General features: G+C 36.0%; 3 protein-coding genes across 3 annotated transcripts; all 3 read right to left on the bottom strand.

Moving 5' to 3' along the window:
• Positions 1–12,602: 12,602 nt before the first annotated feature.
• On the bottom strand, positions 12,603–15,394 carry LOC143620499 (CRS2-associated factor 2, mitochondrial-like). Its single transcript, XM_077092187.1, has 5 exons — positions 14,910–15,394; positions 14,133–14,260; positions 12,977–13,202; positions 12,780–12,907; positions 12,603–12,677 (listed from the first exon to the last, which is right to left on the bottom strand). The coding sequence occupies exons 1-5, from the start codon at positions 15,376–15,378 to the stop codon at positions 12,603–12,605; spliced, it is 1,026 nt and encodes a 341-aa protein (XP_076948302.1). The 5' UTR covers positions 15,379–15,394.
• Positions 15,395–16,609: 1,215 nt separating this feature from the next.
• On the bottom strand, positions 16,610–17,599 carry LOC143620452 (uncharacterized). Its single transcript, XM_077092150.1, has one exon. The coding sequence runs from the start codon at positions 17,501–17,503 to the stop codon at positions 16,625–16,627; it is 879 nt and encodes a 292-aa protein (XP_076948265.1). The 5' UTR covers positions 17,504–17,599; the 3' UTR covers positions 16,610–16,624.
• Positions 17,600–19,371: 1,772 nt separating this feature from the next.
• On the bottom strand, positions 19,372–24,425 carry LOC143620451 (uncharacterized). The gene is made up of 7 exons (XM_077092149.1): positions 24,102–24,425; positions 23,069–23,209; positions 22,624–22,989; positions 22,068–22,313; positions 21,734–21,826; positions 20,394–20,594; positions 19,372–19,649 (listed from the first exon to the last, which is right to left on the bottom strand). The coding sequence occupies exons 1-7, from the start codon at positions 24,423–24,425 to the stop codon at positions 19,434–19,436; spliced, it is 1,587 nt and encodes a 528-aa protein (XP_076948264.1). The 3' UTR covers positions 19,372–19,433.
• Positions 24,426–25,060: the final 635 nt, after the last annotated feature.

Raw genomic sequence — 25,060 nt, 5'->3', positions numbered from 1 at the left:
TTCTTGGGGATCTTCACGTCGCATATAGGCCAAGTGAACCGGGATAACCTGTGGCTGCCTGCGGGAACTTCAGCTATGGGACGGATTATTCCGGGATATTGGAAATCATATCCTTCATCTTCTGCAATTCCCTGGCTATCTCGAGGGATATCCTCTTATCCTGCACAGATCAACGGTTAGAGTATAAATTAGCATTAAGTAAATTGTTACCGAGATCGTGGTTAGGCCTCTGGTATCCTGGGCCTTGACGACTAGCATTTCCATTGAGGGTATCTTCAAGATAAGGTGGTGTCTGCATAGGGATATCGTCCCCGACATGCACTTCAGAGGACACCATGGGAGATCCCTACGAGAATATGCCGGCTGGCATGGTTGAACGAGGCTGCATGTTGATGGATTCTGGCCTCGTTGACTTGGGTAACTCCGAGGATACCAGAGGATAAGTTCCCCAGTATCCTGACTGCTGCTGAGATGGAGTCCTCATTGATTGTGTCGCCAAGGATCCGGGATACCGAAGGATAGATGGTCCTGGAGAATCAAAGTCAAGATCCCTGGGCATGATTGGAGTAGCCTCCTGCCCTGGTTTTTTCTTGATCCCTTCAATCTCCTTAAATAGCCTTGAGTTGGTCTTCTCTTGCTGCTCCATGTGAGTTTTGACCTGTTTCATCAAAGCAAAAATGTCACTGTTAGAGATAACTGGATCTACCCGTGTAGAGGATCCCGCGTATGGTGGAAGTTCTCCTCTAGGCTGAGTGCTCTTCTTTGGAACTGGTGGAGGTCCAGGGTTGGCACTTGAAGCAGTGGTGACCACCGGAGCAAAAACAGAACTAGTTTTTGGTTGTGAGGCCATAATGAAGGGAATGAAAGTGATTGAGAACAAAGTAAATGGTTTTAAAGGATTGAAGTACCGATTGCCCTACGGTGGACGCCAAATTGTTTTGGTCAAAAATTAACAAATGTGATTTTACAACCAAATTAGTGAATGGGACTTGGTGCTTGCTTGAAATGAATGTAAAACTGCTAGAACACAGAGATTTGTTGCGAGGAAAAAACCCGTTATCCTGAGGATAACAAGAAAAAAACCTCGGGTGGTGAAAACTATCACCACCAGTTTATTACTAACAAAAATCGATTACAAGTGGTGGAGCTAGTTGGATCGTGATTACAGAGTGCGAGTACTAGTAAGTCTCATGTGCTAAGTGTGTTATGATCCGAGCAATAGCTCTATTTATACACAAAAGAAGCTAACTAATATCCCTAAAATTCCGGAAATAATAGACTCCTACCAATTAGCCGTTAGACCCCACGTTTCCTTTTTAAACACGTTCTATTTAAGGTAACCGTTTGATTTCCACCTTTCCTTTTTTACCACGTTTTATTTGAAGTAACCCAGCTACAATTCCGAGACTTTAAGAAATCATGGTAAGTCTCTTGACCTGGTAAACAAGGAAAGTAGCGAACAATTTGTTAATTATACAATATATTTAGGATACCATATCCTGGAGTTATCCTGACATATTGCTTGCCTAGGATACTGAAAATCCGAGCCCTAACAATCACCACCACCAACAATAGCTTCCGCCCATCGCCACTGCTGCCCACCACCATCGTTACTGTCACACCCCAACCTACGACGGAACGTCGGGGCGCAATTGATTGCATAATAGCTCACAAGGCATTAACAATGACATAGTGACAATAACTAATTATTTAATTTTAAGATAACCAAGTACATCCAAAAATTCAAAACATTATCCAAACTTCCAAATTCGACAGAACATGATAAATAAATTGTTTATTCGATAAATAACCTAAAGGTATAATCTACTCCCTTATCTTCAATTATCCAATATGATAACCTGCAATATGTATGAAAATAATTTTTTCAACACAAGGTTGGTGAGCAAAAACACAATTTAATATATATAATAAATAAAATCAATTCTCATGCGGATACGTAATCACAACAATTAATTTGTAACAATAACATATAAAAATCTGTTCATCATGACACTAGGTCAAGCTACTAAGATGGCGTAAGATCTTACTAATAAGGATGAGGATGAAACCACCAACAATAATACATTTAAACAATTAAACACTTTACATGTTAACAAATAATTGAACAATACACGTAAACGCATATATTAGAATTATAATTTGAGGATGTGAAAAATAATAACTTGTGGTTTACAAGATACATGTTGTCCCCAAAACATAATAATTAAAATAGGAGAAATGATTTACTCACCTTACAAATTAGCAAGTGAAAGGAAATAAGAATATAGAAGAAACCGACTTAAGCGAACAGACCAAACCGAACTTGATGATTACCTAAAAATTAGGAAAATATTCCAAAGTTAAAACAAAACCAAAACGACAAAATTAATAATAAAATCTGAGTTTAAACTTAAAATTAAAGAAAATAAACTTTAAATGAGTGTTCGGTTCGCAGGCGGTCCAAATGATGTTATGAGGTCGAATTTGGATCCAACATGTCCAAAACTTAATTATAAAATACTGAAAATGTAGAATCTAATTCGGGTCAATTCTTAATGTAATTGAAAAGCCCCAATTTAGTTTATAACATAAACCCTAGATTAAGATTGATAAAATTGAACATGAAATCCCTCAATTCCTTTGAATTGATTAAGGGCTTTCATTCTAGAGTTTATAACAAATCATAAAAACACAAACTTACCCCGTCAATTGATAGAAAATATGGATGAATTAAGAAATAGACCCGTTTAACCTTGAAAAACACTTGGAAAAATAACTTGAATTCGGGATTAAGGTGCAGATTTGTGAGTTTCGATGCAAGTTATGAACGAACTATAGGTCTTGTATATATAGGAAACGAATTCCAAGTCATGTTTATCACAGATTTGGAGATACACCCATTTTAAACTTGAATAAATGATAAGATAAAACACAATTTGAGATAAAACATTACAAATTCGAGATAAGGATCAGTGTTTCAAGATAGAAATTCATCTAGGAACATTCTAGAACTTAGGATTTGAATTATAAGGATGATAATATGAAGTTTAAAAGATAAACGAGTCCAAATCATGCCTAAACGAGCTGAACCGAACCTGATGCAGCTGCTAACTGACCCATCAGTTTCGGTTTTAACAAGAATGGTCTCTATAGTTTGAATCTTGGTCCTTTTATCGCTAAACTTGATATTTAAAAATACATAAACGAGTTGTAATGAAACCAACACATGATAAATGAATAAAAATAACTTTTATTAATAAATTCAAGACCCAAGTTGTAGTACGGGTCAGGTACAACGAAACCGAAAAATAATGGATACTACAGTTACTGCTTACCGACCACCACCACCACCTACTGCTAAGGGTGCAAACGAGCCGAGCTGCTCGCAAGCTACTCGAGATCGGCTCGTTAAAAAGCTTGATCGATCCGAGCTTAGTCGAGCTCGAACCCGAGCTCGAGCCTTAAATTAAGCTCGTTTAATAAATTTATATATATATATATATATAATGTCATGCAAAATAAATAAAAATAACTAAATAATATATATTATTGTATACATGAACTTATAATGGAAAAAATATATATATAAATAATTATGATTATCTAAAAAAATAATTGATTAATAGTAAAAAATCCAAGCCCGAGCCGAGCTTGAAAGTCTACTAACAAGCTGAGCTCGAGCTTTGAAATTAGAGCTCGAAACGAGCCGAGCTCGAGCTCTGTGTAAGTTAAACCAGGGGCGGTCCTTTCTTTGGGCCGAACCGGGCGGCGGCCCCAGCATATTTTTCGTTTAGTAGTGTATTTTTATCGGAAAAATTCCAAAAAAATTATACATATTAAGCCCGGCCCAACCATGTTATTTGAGTCCGGCCCATCCATATTATTTTAGTCTGACCCATCCATATTCTTTGAGTCCGAGCCAGTCACGAAAGGTTAAAAAATAAAGCCCAGATTTTGTTGGATGTAATTTCCATATTAATAGGCATGTAACGTGTGGATAATTGGGTCGGACCTATTGGGCCCGTGAGATTCATTAATATGTAATGGGTATGAGGTTGCAATTAGAGTTTTATTATATTTGGTAATGTCTTGTCTAGAAAGTTAGGTTAGTATATATAAACCGAGTTATGGTTAGACATTAGAAACACACACGAGATGCAACCGAGTTAGGGTTCATCTAGAGAAACATGAGTTATGTGTAATATGGGTTTTTGAGCTATATTTCCTCTACATAATATTGAGAGTTATTCAATATTAGTTATTGTGTGTTTACGTTTTGGTGAGTTATATCAATTCGTCCTTGAGATTTGAGTCCAGCCCATCCATATCATATGTGTAAGAACGGTAATTTGAATGATTGAATTTAAATTTAAATTATTGAATTGGTATTTGAGTTGATTGATTAAATATAGTATGTTTTTATTGTTTGAACCGACCCGAACCGAATTGCCGACCTGAAACATAGGAGCAGGGAAAACAAAATATTTTGACTCTTGTGAATTTCGGCCAATCCATACTAAACGTTCAAGATCCACCACTGAGTTAAACAAGCCGAGCTCGAGCCTAGTCGAGCTCGGGCTCGGCTCGGCTCGGCTCGTTTGCACCCCTACCCACCGCCACTCACTACCATTTTTAATTTATTCCGGCTTTTTCTAGCTTACCAAACAACACAAATTAATAATTCGTTTCATTCACACACGATAACCAAACATGTCAATGGAATAGTAATGATCCATTCAATTACCCCGTCCATTCCTTTCACTCACCAATTCCATTCCATCGCCTATTCCATTACCTATACCAGACAGCCCTAAGGATATGCTTGGCTGGAGGTAATGGAATGAAGGGGGGAATGGAATGGGAGAAAGAATTGAATGAACAAAGAAATGAAATGGAACATTACTATTTCTTTGTCTTGTTTGGTTAACTTATAGAAATAAAATGAATTATTACTTTATGTTATTTGGTTTATTTATGAAATTATTTCATTTAAACAATAGCTAGAATCAGAAAGGTGATATATGGCACCGACTTTTTAATTTTTAATTTTTATCTATAGTAGATAATAAACTCGAACTAAAATGATTAGTTTAAGATACATATATTTAAAATAATATAGTAAAAGAACATGTTTGGTTTTGTTAATTACATACCAACCACCTTCGCACGTTGGAGGTGCACTACACACCCTAAAGAAAGGGATCAAATTACCAAATTTGTGTTCACACTTGCAGATCCGATTCTTTTCCTCCTTTCACACTTGACAAAAAAAAAGAACCGGTTCTACCGTTAGGCCGATTCTAAAAGTAATTATATGATTATTTTGACTTGAATTTATAATAATTAATTATAATACTTTTTTAGTATTTTATTACTTGTAAGTTAGGAAAACTGTCATAATTAACATGTATAATATAGAAAAATGTTAATTTTGAAATGGTCTTCTAATTAAAGATAAATTATCCTTTTTATTCAAACTATTTGGTTGTGAAACAATGTTTACGAAAAGTGGCGGATGGGCATTTCACCGCCGCAATTAAAGTATTATGCTCTTCAAGGGTTGCATCTTTCGGCAATGATACTTTGAAAGCATTAGTGGCTAAGCATCCCAACTTGCCCCCGCCGGTTATGCCTACTTCATTGCTTTATGAGCCTCCTCTTGTTGTTGACATGGATAGTGTGCTTGGGTGCATTAAATCCTTCCCTAAAGAGACGTCTTGCGAGCGAGATGGATTAAGGGCCCAACACATTTTGGATGCTTTTTGTGGGGAGGGGTCGACGATCGCTGTTGGGTTGCTAAAAGCTACTACTACGGTGGTTAATTTATGTCTGGGGGAGATGCCCGAGGGTTTTGGCGGAGTTCATTGCGTCGGCTCCTCTCACACCGTTGCTCAAACCGGACAATGGGATTAGACCCATTGCCGTATGTGCCATTTGGAGGAGATTGATCTCTAAAGTGGCTATGAGGGGTGTTGGAAAGGAAACTGCCAAATACCTTTGTGACTTTCAGTTTGGGGTGGGAGTCCCTAGTGGTGCAGAGGCCGTGCTTCATAGCGCGAACAGGTTTTTAAATAAGTATCATTCTGATGGGTCGTTGACTATGCTTACTGTTGATTTTTGTAATGCTTTCAACTTGATGGATAAGACTGCCCTTCTGAATGAGGTTCGTGCCCGATGCCCGTCTATTTCTTTATGGGTGAACTTTTATATGGGCAGCCGGCTAGGCTATATGTGGGAGATGACCACATTTGGTCCACCACTGGGGTTCAGCAGGGGGACCCTTTGGGACCTTTTCTTTTCGCTTTAGTTCTGCACCCTCTTGTTCATCTGGTCCAGGATTCTTGTAAGCTCCTCTTCCATGCCTGGTACCTAGATGATGGTACAATTATTGGAGATACTAAAGAGGTTGCTAAAGCTTTAGATATTATCAGGGCAGAGAGCCCTCGCCTGGGCCTTGATCTTAACGTTAAGAAAACAGAAGTATTTTGGCCGTCATGCAATGGGGTTAGGGTGCAGGAGGGGGTGTTTCCCTGTGAGATTGGAAGGCCAATGTTAGGTGTGAAACTCCTTGGGGGAGCCGTTAGTCGGGATGCGGAATTCATTAACGGACTTGCTGTGAAAAGGGCTTCGCGGGCTGTGGAACTGATGAGCCATCTCCCACGTTTGCGGGACCCCCAATGCGAGCTCCTTTTGCTTCGCTCATGTATGGGAGTGGGTAAGTTGTTGTTCGGCCTCAGAACGTGCCAACCTGTGTTTGTAGAAGAAGTTGTTTCTGTTTTTGACAATGGCCTTCGAGGGGCGATTGAGGACATCATGGTTTGTGGTGGTGCCTTTTTTTGAGAATTTCAATAGAGGTTGGCATCACTTCCGGCTCGTTTTGGAGGTTTGGGTTTATGTTCAGCTTCAGACGTATCTGCATATGCGTTTGTGGCCTCGAGGGCACAATCTTGGAAATTGCAAGACCACATCCTTTAAGATTGTTGTATTGATTGGTTTAACTCCGATTATGAGAGTGCGATAGATCGGTTGCACATTTCACTTCCAGAGTTTGATATTAGCGGTTTCTCTAATAAAGACACCGCCCCACCTAAAGCCCAACATGCTTTGGCGAGTGCCCTTTATAGTGGAATCATCCAGAGTCTGGAAGTGAAGTTTAATTTATCTCCTCGTCAGAAAGCGGTGTTTGAGTGCCTTCGGGCTCCCCGGGCTCAAGATTTTTTAAATGTTATCCCTATTGAAGGATTAGGCCAACATATGTCGGCTTTGAAGTACCGGACCATCCTTAAGTATCGGCTAATGATCCCTTTGTTCCCGGTAGATGAGCCATGCCTAGTTTGCCGCAAGGTTTGCTTGGATTCTTTTGGTGAACACGCAGTTCATTGTAAAGAGTTACCTGGGTTTAAGTACAGACATAATTAGGTGAGGGATGTTCTATGCGATGTTTTTAAACGGGCCGGAATTTCGGTTAAAAAGGAGGCCCCCGTAACTTTCTTACGGATCATCTTGAAGGAAGATCTACTTTACGACTGGCCGATATTCTTGTCTTTGGGTGGGTAGGGGGTAAACACGCTTGTGTGGATCTCACAGGAGTGTCCCCTCTTGTTGGTCATAGGGAAAATGGTTTTGTAGCAGGCCAGGCAGCATTGAAGGCGGCATCGGGTAAGGTTGTTAAACACGAGAAAGCTTGTTTGAAGAATCAACACGTGTTTATCCCCTTCGCCTTTGACACATTTGGTTTCTTAGCTCCGGATGCTGTGGATCTTCTGAACAGAGTTCAGAAAGTCGAGCATAGTAATTTATCGGCCCATAAGAGCCAAAACTTTATTTTTAGTAGAATTGGATTTACTATCCAAAAGGGGGTTGCGGTGCAGCTTGTTGCCTGCTTACCTGCCACTTCATTGTAAATCGTTTGGTTGTTTTTTAATTAAAAAATTAATTAATTCTTTAATCAACTGATATTCCATGTTACTTTGTATTGGATTTGAACTCATAACATTCTGCACAAGATCATAGGTTTTTTTTATAAAGATTAATCAAACATACTTAGTGTAGGACCCCACCATACAAAGGGTTCATGGGTATTTTGCGTATAAGTAATCAAGGCATTATCCCGTTGCACCTCAATTATTGCTTTTGTAAAAGTGTGGATTCGATAGCAAATAATGGATTCAAAAAATCCTTTTTTATTAAGAAATATCCCATTCCCATGCATTTGTTTGCTTAAAGTAAAGCAAGATTTTATTTAAAAATTTTTCCAAAAGGGTGAAAGCCAAAGTACATTGGGGTTGTCAATATGAAATATTCGAATTTTTTTGTACAAACTAATATTATTATTAGTAGTTGTGTTGATTAAAAACTACTTTTTTTTAGTTACTCTTGTATAAATTTGTCTGATAATTTACATATCATAAAATTTCTCTAACTCGAATATATTTAACTATAAAGTTACCGTATACGTTTGCTTTAAGGTATATCTCAAAATGTAGTAACCACATCTTTAAGGACTTATCGTTTGACCTACCACCTTAAAAGACAATAAATATCATTTGTAACATTTTAAGACGATACCAACCCATATCATATGTTTATCCACTTCACAATTTAGTTTTTGTTTCATGAAGATTTCTCAATAAGTTATAATGATACATTGTAAAGACTTCTCATTAAATAACACCTAACTGTGTCACTCATTTTACATTCATAATTAAAGTGTTCAAAATACATTGGCGATATGCCTAACGCTAAGAACTACATAGCAATTATATCTACCAATCAAAACATGTTGATTTGGATAAACATGAACTACAAGCAAATTCATTGGGCTCACCTCCACTTCCTTCAACACCACCGTCATTACTCCACCACCGTTACCATCGACACCGACGTGTGGCTAAAACCACCACAGCCGCCACCGACACGTTCATCATCAAAAACCAAAAACTAGGGAATACATAACAATAATGTACTGTTGGTAAAAGAAAAAAAATAACTCAAACCAAAATATCCATCATCAAATGAAGACTTAACTTTATTTTTGAGAGAATTGAATACACTTTTGGCTCAAGAGTCAAGACTCAAAGAGACCATCACCACCTATTTGATGTGAGTTGGTGGCTTATGGATAAGGTCAAACCAATTCTTCCCTAACACCTGTCACCGCCACTTGCCAGGTAGGACACCTTTCCTCATCCTACGTGGCATGCAATCCATATCAGTATATCACCCTAACCACACCTTTTCTATATCTATATATACCATCACACCTTCTATATAATATTATTTCAAACCCAACCTCCCAATTCCCAAATAATCTCTGATTAATTTCTTTCTTTCTTCAAACAAAAAAGATTCCGACAGCCACTGGGGCGGCGATTACTAGGGCTCACCGGAAGCAGCCTTTCTTTCCGGCCAACCCAGCCGTGAACCTCAAAAAAGAAAGGTGGCCGGAAATGATGAACCTCCGTTGACCGGTTTTCTTCTTCTTCTTCTAAGCCGGCAACGGAAGTGAAGATCAAAATTACAAAGAAGCAGTTGCAGGAGTTGTTGTGTATGAAGGAGGTGCAGGGGCTGACGGTGGAACAGGTGCTGACTCAGTTGATCAAAGGTGGTGATGGTGTGTTTGACTTTAATCAACGGTCGTGGAGACCGGAGTTTAATAGTATCCCGGAGTAATGATATATTGATATATATGCATGTTTAGTTTTAATCATTAGTATGTTAATTAATTAACGTTTAGTTGTTGCACATATTATATATACCTTTTATTTTTGTAATTGAGGTTTAGAATAGATTGTACTAATGTGCATATACATATTTGAACCGAAGCCCGTTAGCCCGGACCGGACCGGCTGCCGGTTTCTTTTTATTAGTCCTTTGTAAGATCAAAGACCGATGAAGCGGTGGATTTTGGTTTTGTTTGGGTATGTACTCTCTTTTGATGGTTTTTTTTTGTTAATATTTTTTTCAGTTTCTAGCTTCTTGCTATTTCCGTCTGACTATAAAAGGTTGTTAAAAAGTTCAAATCGTGAAGTATTGTTCTCGTGTTTTGCCACGAGATTGTAAGTTTTTGGTTTGATCTTCAACTGGGTGGTGTTCATGTCAGTTTGATGGGTTTGATGGGTTTTGGTATGGCGGACGTGGGCTTGAAAACAAGTGCATTTCATTGAGTTATATTTGTTGTTATTCTTGTTTAGATTTGTATACGGTATATCTAGTATAATTTCTCAAATTGTATGAAGAGATTATTTATTTGTTTTATTAGTATTGTTTAATAAAATTGTGACTCGTTTCCTACATCAGAAACATCATCCTTAACTCATCACACTTGATATCGTATAATGTAACATATTTATTCAAATGAGCCCGACCGGCTTGATTGTAATTAAACGGTAAAGTGGTTAAATTTGTAGTTAATAAAATCGTAATTCATGCCTACGTCAGAAGCATCAACCTTAACTCATCACACTCAAAATTGTACACTGCACATATTTATCCAAATGAATCATACCGTCTTGTAAGCAATACCATATTATGGATCTGTTTATAATTGTATTGACTCTTCTGCATTGAACTTATCGAAGAGTATGTCATATAAAAATATATAGCATTATATGCAATTAATAAATCATAAAACCACCTTTTCAATCATATAAATCAAATATAAGATTGATAAAACTAATTACAAGATCTCGCAATGTCAACTACAAGGTCGAAATATTTAATTATAATATTATAATGTCAAATGACGTAAAATCACCGAAGACAATTGAAATATGTTAAAATAAATGTTAGGAATTTCGAATCAAAAGCGTTACTTGACGTGCAAGGCTGAGTAACATGATTTAAGGAGTGGATAACTATAAACAATTAAATATGCTCAGATTTAATTGTTAGTATAGTTATCATGTCCTATTATTTAGCAATCCTAATTGTAATCTAAACGTTATAGGTTAGATTATAAATACTCGTGCTTTGAGGTTTAGGAGATTGTAATATGAACAATTGAGTTTTGTGAAGTTTCTCAAAAATAACAAACGTGTTCTGTGTGTTTGTGTTCGATATCCGGTACCAATTCCATTAATAACTATCACAAAATTTAACTACATGATAAAGCAAATTATAGTGCTTACCAATTTTTATTAATAAGTTAAAAGTAAGTTAAGTAGCATATACAAGGTTAAAATATTATAAAATGCTTTAAAATTTCCTTGTGTTTTATAGTCTTGAATTTATACAAATTATGCATAACTGACTCATTCTTTTTTTCTTATGAATCATGTCCAAATAATTGACAAGACTTAAAAGTTTTAAAGAAAGTGGTATAGTTGAAGAAATTTTTGTAAAGTAACAAAGTTACAAGATTATGGGGCAAACGGACTGCGGACCAATCATCAAAGGACCACACAACACTTGTCTCTTGCAAAGGAAAAGGAAAATACAATACACACGGGTGATATTTAATTCCCTTCCTAATCCGTCATTAAATTTAAAAAAAAAAAAGGAGGAAAAAACAGGATATTAAATATCATGTGAGCAAGCTATGATGTTAGCTTGCATGTGAATAATATTAAACACTCATTTCAACTAATAATCACTATCAAATTCAAGATGAAAACAAGTGAATACTAATATATAGTGACTAGTGAGACTGAAAGTTGCAATAACCATCATGAAAATGAAGTTATGACACCCGTTTTATGCGTTTAGAGAGACTGATAGTAAAAAAAATGATTTGAAGATCAAGAATAGCAGACATAAAATGAATTAGCTAACATTTATAAGGTACGGAAAAATAGATCACGATAATTTCTATACTTTAAAATCGAGTGAAATTGTTAAAAATAATGATTAATGGTATGGAGATGTTGAGCATTTCCAACCCATTCCTTACTCTATATCCATATATATATCATATAATTATACTAAAAATCACTGTTTTTTCTCTCATCAATTTAATTAAATAATAATTTTTATACCTTTATCATTATCTTTTCTCTTTCCTCCACTCACATCCACTTTTAAAAACTATTAAAAAATATACGGTATGAACAGTAAAACCTCAAATTTAACTTTCCCATATAACATTTTCCATCTCCTCCACTCACAACCACTCATAACCATACCATATAATTTATAAATCCCTCTCACATATTTTAAGAGAATGGGCTAAGAATGCTCTAAGCCGGAATAGGAAACTTTTATAGTTGTGAATGTCTGTCTACCTTAATTTTGTTACAAATAATATATCAGGAAACTTTTGTAACAATTTTCTATGAATAATATTTTTTACTTACTCCCACCTCTTATAAAAAAAGGGTCAACTCTATTTTCAATTGACCCAAAACTTGATAGTTGATAGTATTCTATACTTAACCTAAAGCACTTAGTTCACCTTCAGGTAGCAAAATAACTGAACCATTTGTAACCAAAACTAATCAATTACAAAAATCTAAAAACCAAACCATAGTTTTGATTTTCTCTAATAACAAACTAATCAACCCATCTTCACCCTACTTTTGGTGGTCCTATAGTCACTAAGGTCCATGAAGCACTCTCAACTGTTCGCTCATATGCTTTTACGTTACAACCTTTGTTACAACCTTTTACACGGGTTTCTTCCCCCTCCAAATGATGATCTGTTCATCTTTATACAATACAGGGACGCAAGGCACCAAATCCTGTGCAACGCGACACTAAAACCATCAAACTTGCCTTCCGAGAAACACAAAAATCGAAACTTTTTACCACAAGATTCATGTATAAAGGTGAAAAACGCATACCCTGAGCTTCACAGCAATTCTTTTGCAGTCACTCATACCCACATGAGCACAATCAATCTTCAACACTTCTTGGGTTTCAAAGGCCTCTCTCACTTTCTCTACCACGTTAACATACACCCCGTTTCTTGCTGCACAGGGAAGGGTATTTAAGGCATTTATTAACTAAAACAATTAAAAGAACCATGAAGTTTACATACTAAGTTTTATGACGGGCGGAGAGTTAAGTCCCCGGTTCCTCATTTCTTTTGTTTCTTCAAACGTCAACCCGTCAGCAGCATTCTTTATAAGCTTAGGGTATATTGGAGGATACGGCTTCCATAACATTAAAGGAATAAGGGGCCTACTTTTAGGGTTATAATTTCGTCCCCGATACAATAGCAAGATATTAATTTGGCGGTATATAATCTTCCCACCAGATTTATCCTGCAAATTTCTATAAATCTGTTAGCTAAGAGCCTTTTTAGCGGATCCGATCATGTAAAAGCACATGTGGTAAAACAGGCATGTTGAGTAACGGGTCAGGTTGACCTAAAACACTTTTTGACCATTTTTTATGAATAATTGTGTTAGGTATAACTGGTGAGAAAAATATACTATTACAATAATAATAACAATCTATTTTTAAAACAAAACATGATTTAATAGGTTGCATTACAATAATAATAATAATAATAATAATAATAATAATAATAATAATAATAATAATAATCTAATTTTAACTCAAAACATGAAAATATATTTTTAAAACATCCTTTTGACCAAATTCTTTATGAATAACTTGTGTTAGATATAACTGGTAAGCAAAGTATTATTACAATAATAATCTATTTCTAAAATATAACTTGATTTACAATGTTGCATACTTGTATGCATTAACAATACAATTTTGTTCACTTTCGACCCATTTGACCCATTAGTCTTAGATATAAGATATGGCAGGAGTTAGTAGGTTGTCTGAAATAATGAAAGTACAATTAAGATATCTCTTACAAATTTACAATGATAAATCTAATTTTTTGAATAACATGATTGGTTGGTTGTATGCATTAACAAAATGGTATGGAGTTTGGACAACTTTCTACCAGTTTGATCCGCCAGAGAAAATATAACCAAGTCAACCCGTATATATGTGAATGTGTTAAGCTGACATTTCTAAGTAAAAGAACTACGATTACAAAGATATATATTAATATCCTAATAATAGTGTAGTAATAATCTAATTATCTAAATAAAACAATTTAGTAGGTTGTATGGTTAAACAATACAGTTTAGACAACTTCTGGCCCGTGTGACCCAACCCATTTAAAAGGGTCAAAATTGTCATCTATAAGTAAAAGATATATCAATCTGAACCTCAAGATGGAAGCACAAGTTGTCCATGTCAAGAGTTGGGACACCTAAGCATTTGATCCTCACGGCTTCGGCTTTTTTCCAGTGGTTATGGATGTCATCAATCATGTTATGAGTAACTCCACCCTTCCCTAACACATCATATGTTTCATTAATCACATATTATTATTGATCATCAAAATTAAAATCTAATCAAATGTTCCTTTCTCTAGTTTCAGCAAACACACCCGAATGCTCGCTTTCTTTGAGCGCCCAAAATCAAAACCTTTGAAGAATAACAGTGTCACTCAAACATAACCCACTGTGGTGTTGATTATTGTAATACTAATCTCCAAACACCCTATGTTAGGGTCCAAACAGAAGAACTCAACTCGAAAAACTAGTCTGGTGGGCGAGAGCCCCCATTTGTTGCCCATACAACCGATATAGGACAAGTCTCATAACTTGCAATGGTATCAGTCCATAAGACAACATGTTGGTTAACTAAAAACCAGACCACATCGGCGCCACATAGGCTTAACCCACTCACTAACTAACCCAAACAAGTTTGATCAGTTGTTATGGGGCTCCACCGATGCCATCAGATTATGTGGAGGGTGGGGGGCCACCCACTAACGCCCACAACGGGCGGTCTAACAAATCCCGAATGCACCAAAAAGTATCAATCTTTGTAACAACTATTCATCTTTCATAAGCTAATTCTTGATTAAAGATTGCATTTTTTTTCAAGAACAAGTAATAAAATTTCAACAACTTAACATTAAAGATGCAAGATTTTACCCAAATTGAGTTGTCGAGAGCAATCACTATGCCGATACCGTTCAACGAGCTCTAATACTTCCTCCTCCGACAACGGTTCCCCAAGAATCATATTCCTCTGTTGTTCAACTTCCGCCGTATCCACCGCCTGCTGCGAGGGAGCCGCCGTACCGGTCCATTTGCGATCAAGTCGACCCGGCCCGAAAGGAGAGAACTTGGGTGTTTCTCGGTACCCAATTGGGTCAACCGAGGGGTTGATTTCGGAGTAGGAGTATCTGAAATCAAAGGGTAAGTCGGATTTTAGAGGGTAACTGTTTTGGGGTTTGTGGGTTGATGAATCTTGTTTGGGTGTTTTGTTGTTGTTTTGGGGTTTTGGGGGTTTTTGGATTGGGGAGAAAGGTGGGTCGTCTTCGAAGTGGAGTTGGCGGGAAATGAAGGTGATCGGCGGTAGATGGTGGTGGTGGCGCCGCCGTGAAATAAGTTTTAGCATTAGCAGGTGTGAGTGAGAGAATGGTATGTATGCCTTTGTGATATTATTTTATTAAAGGGTGTACTTTTTGATGTATGGATAAGGGTTTAGGGTTTAAGAATAAAACACTTTTTTTTTTCTAACTACCAACAAACCTACAATGCGCAGACACTCAACAAACCCCGTGATATTATTTTATTACGGGGTGACCTAATGGCTAAAGGTCACCTCCAGTTGTCCAACCCATGCGTAAGAAGCTCATAAGCGTCTCCAAGTTATCTTCAGTTCTGGGGAAAAACCACCGCCCGAAAGCCCACTTGTGGCCCCCAAGATCAAACTGAAAATCACAAAGATCTCAGTCTTCCTTCATAGAGCCACCCATATTCTCCCAAAATGTTGTAAGTGGAAATTAAACTTAAGTCTCCATTAAGAAACCCAAACTCCCTACCACTACACCATATTGGATTGGATGGATCTTAAAACACTCTTAAAAGTCAGAAACTATAACAATTATATTAAAATTTTAATAAAGTAATGGGATGAATTAGTTAAGTAGATACAAAGTAGCGTGTCAATTGTTTGAAATGACATTTTAGAATAGCATGTCAACTCATTTAGCTAATTTACTTACAATTTGATTATCATGTATCAACTCGTTTAGTATATAGATAAACAGTTGCACGGGCCATATTAGGATTGCACAGTTTTAAATGTATTTTACAACTTTGATATAATAAATACAATGATAACCGATTCATGGGTTCAACCTAAGCATTGTATGAAAGAAAAAAAAACGAAAAAGAAACCTCAAATGCAAAGTAAGTATTTTCCTTGAGGGGTTTCTCCTGGGGTGTCTCGAGTTTGATATCTTGGAGCGTCAAAAAATTTAGAATGGTTGAAATCCCGTTACAGGATTGAAACTTGATTAACGTTGATTGGTGAGCTAAAGAATTCAAACTTGAGTAACAGTGATTGATGAGCCAAAGGCTTATCGTGAATCCAAACAAAAGAAAAATACAAAGCAAGTATGTATGAAAAAAGGGAGTTCTTCTATTCAAACCTTTTTGAGTGACCGTTTTATCATTCTTTTTGTGCTAAATGAGATATTAGTGTTTGATAACCATTTTAAATATCACACTTAAATGATAAAAAATAAATAGCCATAGACATTGTCTAGGTTAAGAGTTGTTGGCATACAAATCATCAAGCTACAAAATACAATTCTTTGAATGATAAACAAAAAACATGTATCACTACAATTTCAAGTTTAAATGGATTTAATATCACTTTCAAACTGCAATCTTTCATTCATGCATCTCCTTTGATCTACAACCATAGACTCAAAAACATCCAACAAACAATCCAAACCTTCATGATCATCTTCCCCAATTGCCTTAAGTGCATAAACAATGCTCTCAATAGATGACAAACATCTGGCTTTCGGTTGCCGCCTCACTTCAGCATATAAACTCAGCTTTTCAATACTCAATTTCAAATGCGGCAACAATCTCAACCATGGATTCTCCTTATACATTCTAGTTGCCTTAGCCCATGTTCCATCCAACACAATCAAGTTCTTGGCATCGAAACCGACATCTTTAAACTCTTCGAGCCCTATCGAACTCTCACTCGGGAACAAAAGAATTGATCCTGGCGGAACAACCAGTTTAAATTCTTGAATGTTGTTTCCATCAACCCCTCTATGAATCTTTGTCACAACAAACCCATTTCTTAAACCATCAATTAATTCTTGATCACCCAAAAGCTTATCAAAATCTTGATTCTTGACACCCCTTTTTTCAACTTTGAAACTGATATCAGCCGGGTGTAAAGGTTGAATCTTTTTGTGATTTTCAACCAAATCTTGATGACCCAGATCGTGATTTGGTTCAAGAAAGTGTAAATCGAAGTGGGTTTCTGAAATAACATCAGAAACGTAAGCAAGATTGACGTTCTTGAGGCCTAAAGTTGCAATTTTGGCTGAATTTAGAGGGTGTTTCTTCTCTAAACGGTGTTGGAGAAGTGTGACGGCTATTGAGTTTTCAAGAACTGGGGTTTTGAATCGGTTGCAGAAGCATACTCGGGTCGGTTTGGAACAAGATGGGCAGGTGGGTCTTCGGTTATCCGGGCCAGAGAGAGTCGCCATTGTTGGGGTTAGGGTTTTGGTTATCAGAGGTTTGAATATGGAGAAGAAGAAGGGATTGGATCCGGATTGTAAACGTATTCCGGGTCCAAAATTGGTCAGCATTTTCTGTTTTTTAATTTCAAAAAAAGACCTTAAAACACAATTTTATACATTTTCTTGTTTTAATCATTTTGTTTGGTTTTTCACTTTAGACAAATAATGATATATATGTGGGCTTAAAGGTGAAAGTATTTTGTTTGGTATGTGTTATAAATATATTTGGCCAGTTGGTTTTTACACAATGAAAGTGTTTTTAAATAATTTAAACAGAATAAATGAAGAAAATTACTAACATAACAGTTTTATGAGTTATGCGTCTATTGCTACGTCATGAAAGAAAGCACTCATATTATACGTGAAACTTTAGTTGTGTATCTACTTTTACTCGTGTATCAGACTTTTTCTCATTGATACAGATCTGAAAAGAAATGATACATGAGTTTTACTCATGTACTTATTATAAAATCCGATTATGGTTAGATGACAAAATTCAAACCTTTTATACGTATATATAGCTGCGTAGGATTGTTATTTTGTATTAAGCTTTGTAAATGATAAAGATGATTCAGAACGTGAACAATTCTAATTCTTGTCTGGTCTATCTTGGGCAGTTGCTTTATCTCCATACTCCATCCGGTTTTTTTGGCCTATTCTGGTTTAGCTTTCTTTCAACTGTCCGTCGGCATGATGTTTGATATTTCTACCTCTTAGTTTTCCATTATATATATACATTGATTCATACTCCAAAAATAAAGAAAATAATAATAAAGGTAAATTAGCTTATCCAACGTTTTAAACCCATAGTTAAACCACTTAAACCTTGTTTTCCAGACCATAAATCATGGACCGAACTATGTATATCTCAAACTAAAGTTGGCTTGTTTTGCTTTGTTTTAGACGACTCGATTAGTTTCAATAGTTTATAAACACACATAGATAACACTATAATGTAATTTTGACGACACATCATTCTTGGTTGTACAACATCTTTTCCGATATTGAAAAATCTTGGTGGAAACATCGTAAATAAGCCCTTTAATGTCAAAATTTGTTGCTACGAGTACTTTAATGTCAAAATATGTTGCTACGAGTACCAAGTAAAGTGATTACTTTCCGTCTTCTCTACCAAGATCTTCACCTTTTGGACAAATAACCGAACATATATCACAACCAAGCTATGCTTTACAATGTCATTACAATCGGTCACAAAAATTTTTCTAGTTATAAAGCTGCCTAAGTGTTCTTATCATAAGATAAGGATGTTTGGTATCAACGCCCATGGTTTACGTAATGCAGCTGCAACTCAAAAGGAATAGGTTAGTGAAATGTGAGGTGAAATAGCGTGTTTCCGATGATGAAAAAAATATCATGTCCCCGACATGAACATATATGTAACATTGGAAGATAAACCAAATAGGAAACTTGATCATCTTTGAGGATAAATCAATATGATCTGTTTTATCAATTATGACCATGCTAATGTTATTCCCACCAAAGCACGCTAAAGTGTGGACTCATCCATAGCTAAAGTGGTCAAAGCGCGTTGGTCTTATTTAAGGTCAAACATTCCCCATGAACTCAACTGACTGTCGTTTCGATAGCCAGAAGTTGTCAAAGATTCCTTCATGATCCAGAGTAGAGTAAGCACACACATGAATATACCTTAACACAAACTTTACAAATATACCATGATTCATTTATTGGAGACACATTTGCATCAGACAGATGGTGTGCATTAAAAACACACATATGATGAACAATTTGGTAACCAATTTACGGAAAGTCAACCCCTAACACCCTTAGACCTTGCTAACTACACATGGCCCTAATCGATTGAATACATATACACAGCGTGTTAATACATTATTACACTATTACTACTTACTAGTAATCAACAGTATTTTGGTCTGAAATAATCTGGGGGCATTGATGGGCAATTTTCAGCCATATGTGCGTACGGTTCTATAGTATTGTAACCAGGTAATTCCATTCGATACTTTCCAGTAATTTGACAAAATGGAAGCTTAACCGTGTCTCCATCATTGCACCATTTTGGCAGGCGGGTCATGTTGTTTTCAAAGAAGTTGAGCGTGTATGCATCCTTTATCTGCATACATATTGATTAATAGCAATATTAGAGGTGCCAATTTCAAACGGGTCGATGTATGTTAAGCTTGGTTTATTTCGGGTCATCTTTGGCAAAATTTAATGCATAAGCATAAGAAACACAATTTAATGTGTACAGTTATTAATTTTGAAAGCTTGCAAGATTTTGAAATTTTAGAAATCCATTTTAAAGGGTTGAAAGGGTCAGCAGGTCAAAGGTCACCTTAACAGTTAACACTGTATTCAAGATGCATAAAACCTCCTCAAACCATTTTGCTTCAAAAATTGGATTATCAATGTATCAGTATAGTTTTTCAGATTATATTTAGCAAAAAAAACTCTAGGAAAAAAAAGGGTCCACGAGTCAGCCACACCTGCTGGGCCTGCTCATTTTTATTCACCTAAAAATATATAATTAACTGGCACCCAGATGGGTATTTGCAAATCTTGGAAAAAGTTACCATAAATTTAAAAACATTTTTTAGAAGCCCAGAAGGTTACTTGCAAATCTTGAGACAAAACCTACTGTGAATTCAGTAACTTTTTATTGAAATTCAGATGGTTGTTTGCAGATCATGGAAAACTTGCTGTAACTTTTTATTGAAATCCAGATGGGTGTTTGCAAATCTTTGAAAAAAACTTGTATATTTAACAACTTTCTTTTGAAACCCAAATGGTTTTAGCCAATCTTGATAACTTTTTAATGAAACCCAAATGGGTATTCGCTAATCTTGTAAAAACTTACTGTAAATTCGGTAACTTGGATCTCATTTGCAAGATCACCAAAGAGTCCTGCTTCTTTGTACATTTCAAGGATGAAAGCAACACAAGAAGTGGATTTTCCATCAACATATATCCAGTCATCCTGCTCAGGAATCGTTAATAGTTTTGCAAAAGACGAGCCACGCCTTTCTACTTCTACCAAAATTTCGGGAAGATCAAGACCCTGTAAATAAAACAATACTATTAACCACTAAATTTGGGATAGGTAAATCTTTGCTACTTGAAAAATAAGATATTCAGATTAAAGTTAAATATAGTTAGGTCAATTCACATTCATCTCAATGATCACTTTTCAGCATTTTTTTTCACTTATCCAAACCTAATTATTTTTGACCCCTGAAGTAACGAGAAAAACACGATCAGAACAACTTTTTTGTCAAATTCTCAAACTTAGAGGTGACAAGTTCAACTCATTTAAGAATGGATCGATTGGGGTTTTTTTTAGTCTCAAACAGGTCAAATGGGTGAAATCACATATTTAGTTCAGAAAATGAAAGGATCGAATCACATAATTTAGTTAAAGGAATGAAAGGGTCAAATAGGTCAAACGGGCTGAAACCATAGTTGTCAATAGCGGTGATAGCGGTCGCTATAGCGTGCTACGTAGCGATGCGGCTATAGGCCGCTATATACTAAATATCGGTCATTTAGCGTGATATAAGGGTATTTAGGTTTTTTTTTTTTTTTAATATAAAAAACTGTGGTGACCTATCTTTTAGGCTTGCTTATCAACCAAACAGCTGCACGTTCCACAAATTCCACCATAAAAGCTTATTTTGTGAATATAAACCCTAATTATTTGCTTAAAAATTTTCTACCTCTTTATCGCTAAATATAAAATAGCGGTCGCTATTTACCGCTATTCACTACGTAGCATATAGGTGACCCGTCGCTATTTACCGCTATTCGCTATTGACAACTATGGCTGAAACTTGATCTTCGTCCAAAGTCTATTTTTAATCCACACAACCTCCTAAATTGTTATACTGAAGCATTTAGTTTATTATTGTAACAATATGTTTTTGTAATGATAACTAATACGTCAATACAATGTTATAACAAAAATGTATATAAAAAGCGTTAAACCGCCCCAGCCAAATTAAAAACGACCCGTTACCCAATGAGCCATTTCTACTCAAACTGATATTTGTGAATTTCAAGTCGTGATAAATTGTTTAAACGCACATCACAACACTCAAAACCTTTGTGTGTTTTGACCTTTATGTGCATGGGTGATTATGACCCTAAAAATCAACCCAAATACACATTTTAGAAACAATTTCAAAAAAGCATGAAACAAACCTCAGTACCAAGCCGCTTGTTCAGTGCTTCATTCCATATGTTGGCTGCATATTCAGGTTGTAACTGGTTCCATACAGTCATTACAGAAGCAACCTATATACGATAGTTGCAAATACTTTACGCTTGAAAATTAAATACCATATATAACTTGCCTCAAATATTTCATCGTGGGCCCCATCTAACAATATGAGCTAGAAGCTCATATAACCACAGAATCATTAGAAAAAGACAAGTATTCTAATAAATGGGACCAAATAACATATGTTACTCTCACCATGTAAACAAGACTAACAAGCAACAAGTCAATAATGTTAAACACGTAAAACAACAGTACCAGATGAGCATCAAGCGGTGGCGGATAATTTCCATCAATGGTGTCAATCCAGCTAAATATCAAATTATGATAACCGTATGGTTTTCCTATCATGCTTTGTGCATACTCCCATGCAGCCGTTTCATTAAACTTAGCCCTAAGTTCAGGATGCAAAGGAAGCAATGCAATATGTGGATTTGTGTTATCTTTTGTCAGCTCAAAATTCCACCATTCGTCCCATGGTAACACAGCAATAAGGTTGTTACCCTAAAACACAAACAAATTCAATTCATCAAATTATGTATCTTGTTTCGTTTATACCATATCTGGTCAAAAACATGCCAAAATGTTGTAAAATGACCAAAAACACCCTAGTCTTTTCTTACATTGAATCTTGATATATCCATACAAGGTACTACTTTTCCTTTTCAAAAGGGCATTTTTGTCATTAAGCATGTTTTGGCTTATTCGAACGCTAATCTTTATATTATACAAGCTTATATTTATGCTTGAACTCAGTATTTTAGAAAGCTCGACTTGTTTGTATTTATTACTTTGAAACATATTATTGTATTACCTCTTCATCTTCATGTCCCGATTCTCCAACCCATAACTTCCCTTCGGAGTCCCTTAAGCAAACCGCAGAGTGACCCGCATATGCCCCGGAAGCCCATTTCTCAAGAGTCTCAAACCCGCCCCATAAGCCACGGATCTTGGATATTGCAAGAAAGTCACCTGATTGTATATCATCGACGGTAATATTTGTAACCCATGGCCCGGACCGTTCTTCAAACTTAGCTCCCATATTCTTTTCAAGAAAAGCAAGATTTGCACTCTCGCCCCAACCCGTATTTGTAAATAATGGGAATATTTGCCATAATGCTTGTAGGGTTCCTAACATTCCCGCTTCCATGAGGAAAATAGCAACACCTTTATTTTTTACCTTCAAGAACGAAAATGTCGTAAATGGGTGATATTGGTTGTAAATGGGTTGAAAATGTTGATAAGTTATAGCAACTTACATATTCGTATTCGCCTTTTCCTTCCCATTCATCAAACTCAACTTTATGTTCTCGAGATAAGAAATAATAGTCCCATTTTACACGATATGGAGTGGCAAAGATGTAAAGATCCATACATGTCCAACTGTGTGCATTGCTTACCTAAAAGAAAATTGTTGTTAGATAAACTATCACCATTTTTAGTTGTCAGGATTCTTTACGTTTCATAATCGATCCAAATTCACTAATCTATTATGTGATGTATGCAAATTGTTTTACCACACAAATACCGTGTTCATTCTTAAACTTTAAGAAAAACCTTTCAAACCCTGAACTAGAAAAAATATACTAAAAGCTCTATTAGCAGCAATTCAAGAACCAAATGAGACTGAAAGGATCAAGAACCCGATAACCTAATTCTGAAACAAATAAATAGAAACTTTATCCTAAAAGATCAATTAACCAAAATAATGTGATTATAGATTCAAGAAACCAATAATCCAGAAACACATTAAAGATTTAACCTCTGAACCAAAAAAACACTTCAACAGCAGCAATTTAGTAATCAAGAAACCAATAACCTAATTTTCAAACAGATAAACCACACACTTTTTCCTAAAAGATCAGTTAATCAATGTAATGTGATTAAAGATTCAAGAAACCCAAAACCCACAACTCAAAAGTATCATAACACACCAAAATCACCCATCAAGAAACCCTAAAGATTTAACTTCTGAAGCAAAATAGTTTAATTTTAATAGCAGCAATTCAAGAATCAAGAAACCAATAAGTAACCCACAAGTCAAACCTATCAAAAAACCAAACTTACCCAGAATAAAATGATCAAAAATAAATTTAAAAAAAATATATGAGTAAATGCATTGAAGAAAACAAAAACCATCAAGCTGTAAACTTTTACAGTATCACACTTGAAGAAATCATAAACCTTTAACCTCTAAACCATAAAAATAAAAAAAATAAAAATCTACCCTAAAAACATTATATGAGCAATTCAAGAATCAAGAAACCCATCAAATACCCAAAATAAACAGACCTTAATATGAAGAGTGCCACCACCAAATTGAGTGCCAGTTTTATTATGAAGCTCCAACCAAGCAGTGTTTTCATAAAAGCAAGAGCCTTTCCAGCTTACATCCGAATTGTTTGACACAGAGGCGGCTCCGACGAAGGTGGGCAACACATCGGTGGCAGTTCGGAGGGTACGGAGAAGGGGCCATGATATCTGTGAGGGTAGTAAGGGTAGCAGGTCTTGTGGGAGAATTGGTGCTTTAAGCGCTTGCACTGTTGGAGTACAAGTGAAGAAGCTAAAGATGATGGTGATGATTGTTATGGCGTAATATGGTGATTTGGAAGCCATGACTGGAGATTGGAGATGATGATTGGAGGATCTGATTAAATGGGGTGAACTCATCAATTGGCGATTGACATGTTAAACAAAAAAGCGCAGTACGTGATTTTTTTAATTTTCATTCACATTTTTTTATTTTTTTATTGGTACATGAAACTAAAGCTGTTTTACAGTCATGACATATAAAATAGTTAAACGAGTCGTATTCATGTTTGATACTTGTGTTCAGCGCGTCACTTCATACCTGTTAAGACACGAATTGTCAGCCTTACACGTAACAATCATGGTGTGGCTTATTATTTATTTCTCATCCACTAGTCTTGCATTTGTACCTACTACGTTGCGGGTTGGTTTTGGTTTCTCGTGAAATACAAAGGGTTGAGTTCTTACCTGGTAGTTGTTTAAGCTTATGCATTTTTGTAGGGTCCGGGATGGGCGGGATCGTCTTTGTGATCTCTCAAGGTGGCAAGTGAGATATTGATGGTCAAAGTTGTGTTTGAAGTGAAAAGGTTACAAAAAGAAAAAAAAAAGGTGTGAGAAGAACTCGTTCCAATTAGAAGTAAGATAGAACATTTAACTCGTTCCTTAGCCATAAAGAATAAGTTGGGGTCCTAGATGGTTCAAATAGCTTAACGCACGTGCAC

Source organism: Bidens hawaiensis, unplaced genomic scaffold (genome assembly GCF_021521415.1).
Source record: "Bidens hawaiensis isolate Kalapana, Puna unplaced genomic scaffold, B.hawaiensis_p1.1 tig00002572_1, whole genome shotgun sequence".
NCBI classification, from domain to species: domain Eukaryota; kingdom Viridiplantae; phylum Streptophyta; class Magnoliopsida; order Asterales; family Asteraceae; genus Bidens; species Bidens hawaiensis.
Note: the sequence above shows the minus strand (reverse complement) of the source record. Positions and strands in the feature narration are given on the sequence as shown.

Bases quoted from the DNA above. Each gene is read 5' to 3' on its own strand.
- LOC143620499 (XM_077092187.1), bottom strand. From the start codon at position 15,378: ATGCTAAAACTTATTTCACGGCGGCGCCACCACCACCATCTACCGCCG. The intron at 14,261-14,909 runs GTAAAATCTTGC...ATGATGTGTTAG, and splicing joins CTCTCGACAACTCAATTTGG to GGAAGGGTGGAGTTACTCAT. The intron at 13,203-14,132 runs GTTCAGATTGAT...AGAAATTTGCAG, and splicing joins ACTTGTGCTTCCATCTTGAG to GATAAATCTGGTGGGAAGAT.
- LOC143620452 (XM_077092150.1), bottom strand. From the start codon at position 17,503: ATGGCGACTCTCTCTGGCCCGGATAACCGAAGACCCACCTGCCCATCT.
- LOC143620451 (XM_077092149.1), bottom strand. From the start codon at position 24,425: ATGGCTTCCAAATCACCATATTACGCCATAACAATCATCACCATCATC. The intron at 20,595-21,733 runs GTTTGTTTCATG...TTTTATTTACAG, and splicing joins ACAAGCGGCTTGGTACTGAG to GGTCTTGATCTTCCCGAAAT. The intron at 19,650-20,393 runs GTAAGTTTTTAC...ATATGTATGCAG, and splicing joins TCCAAGTTACCGAATTTACA to ATAAAGGATGCATACACGCT.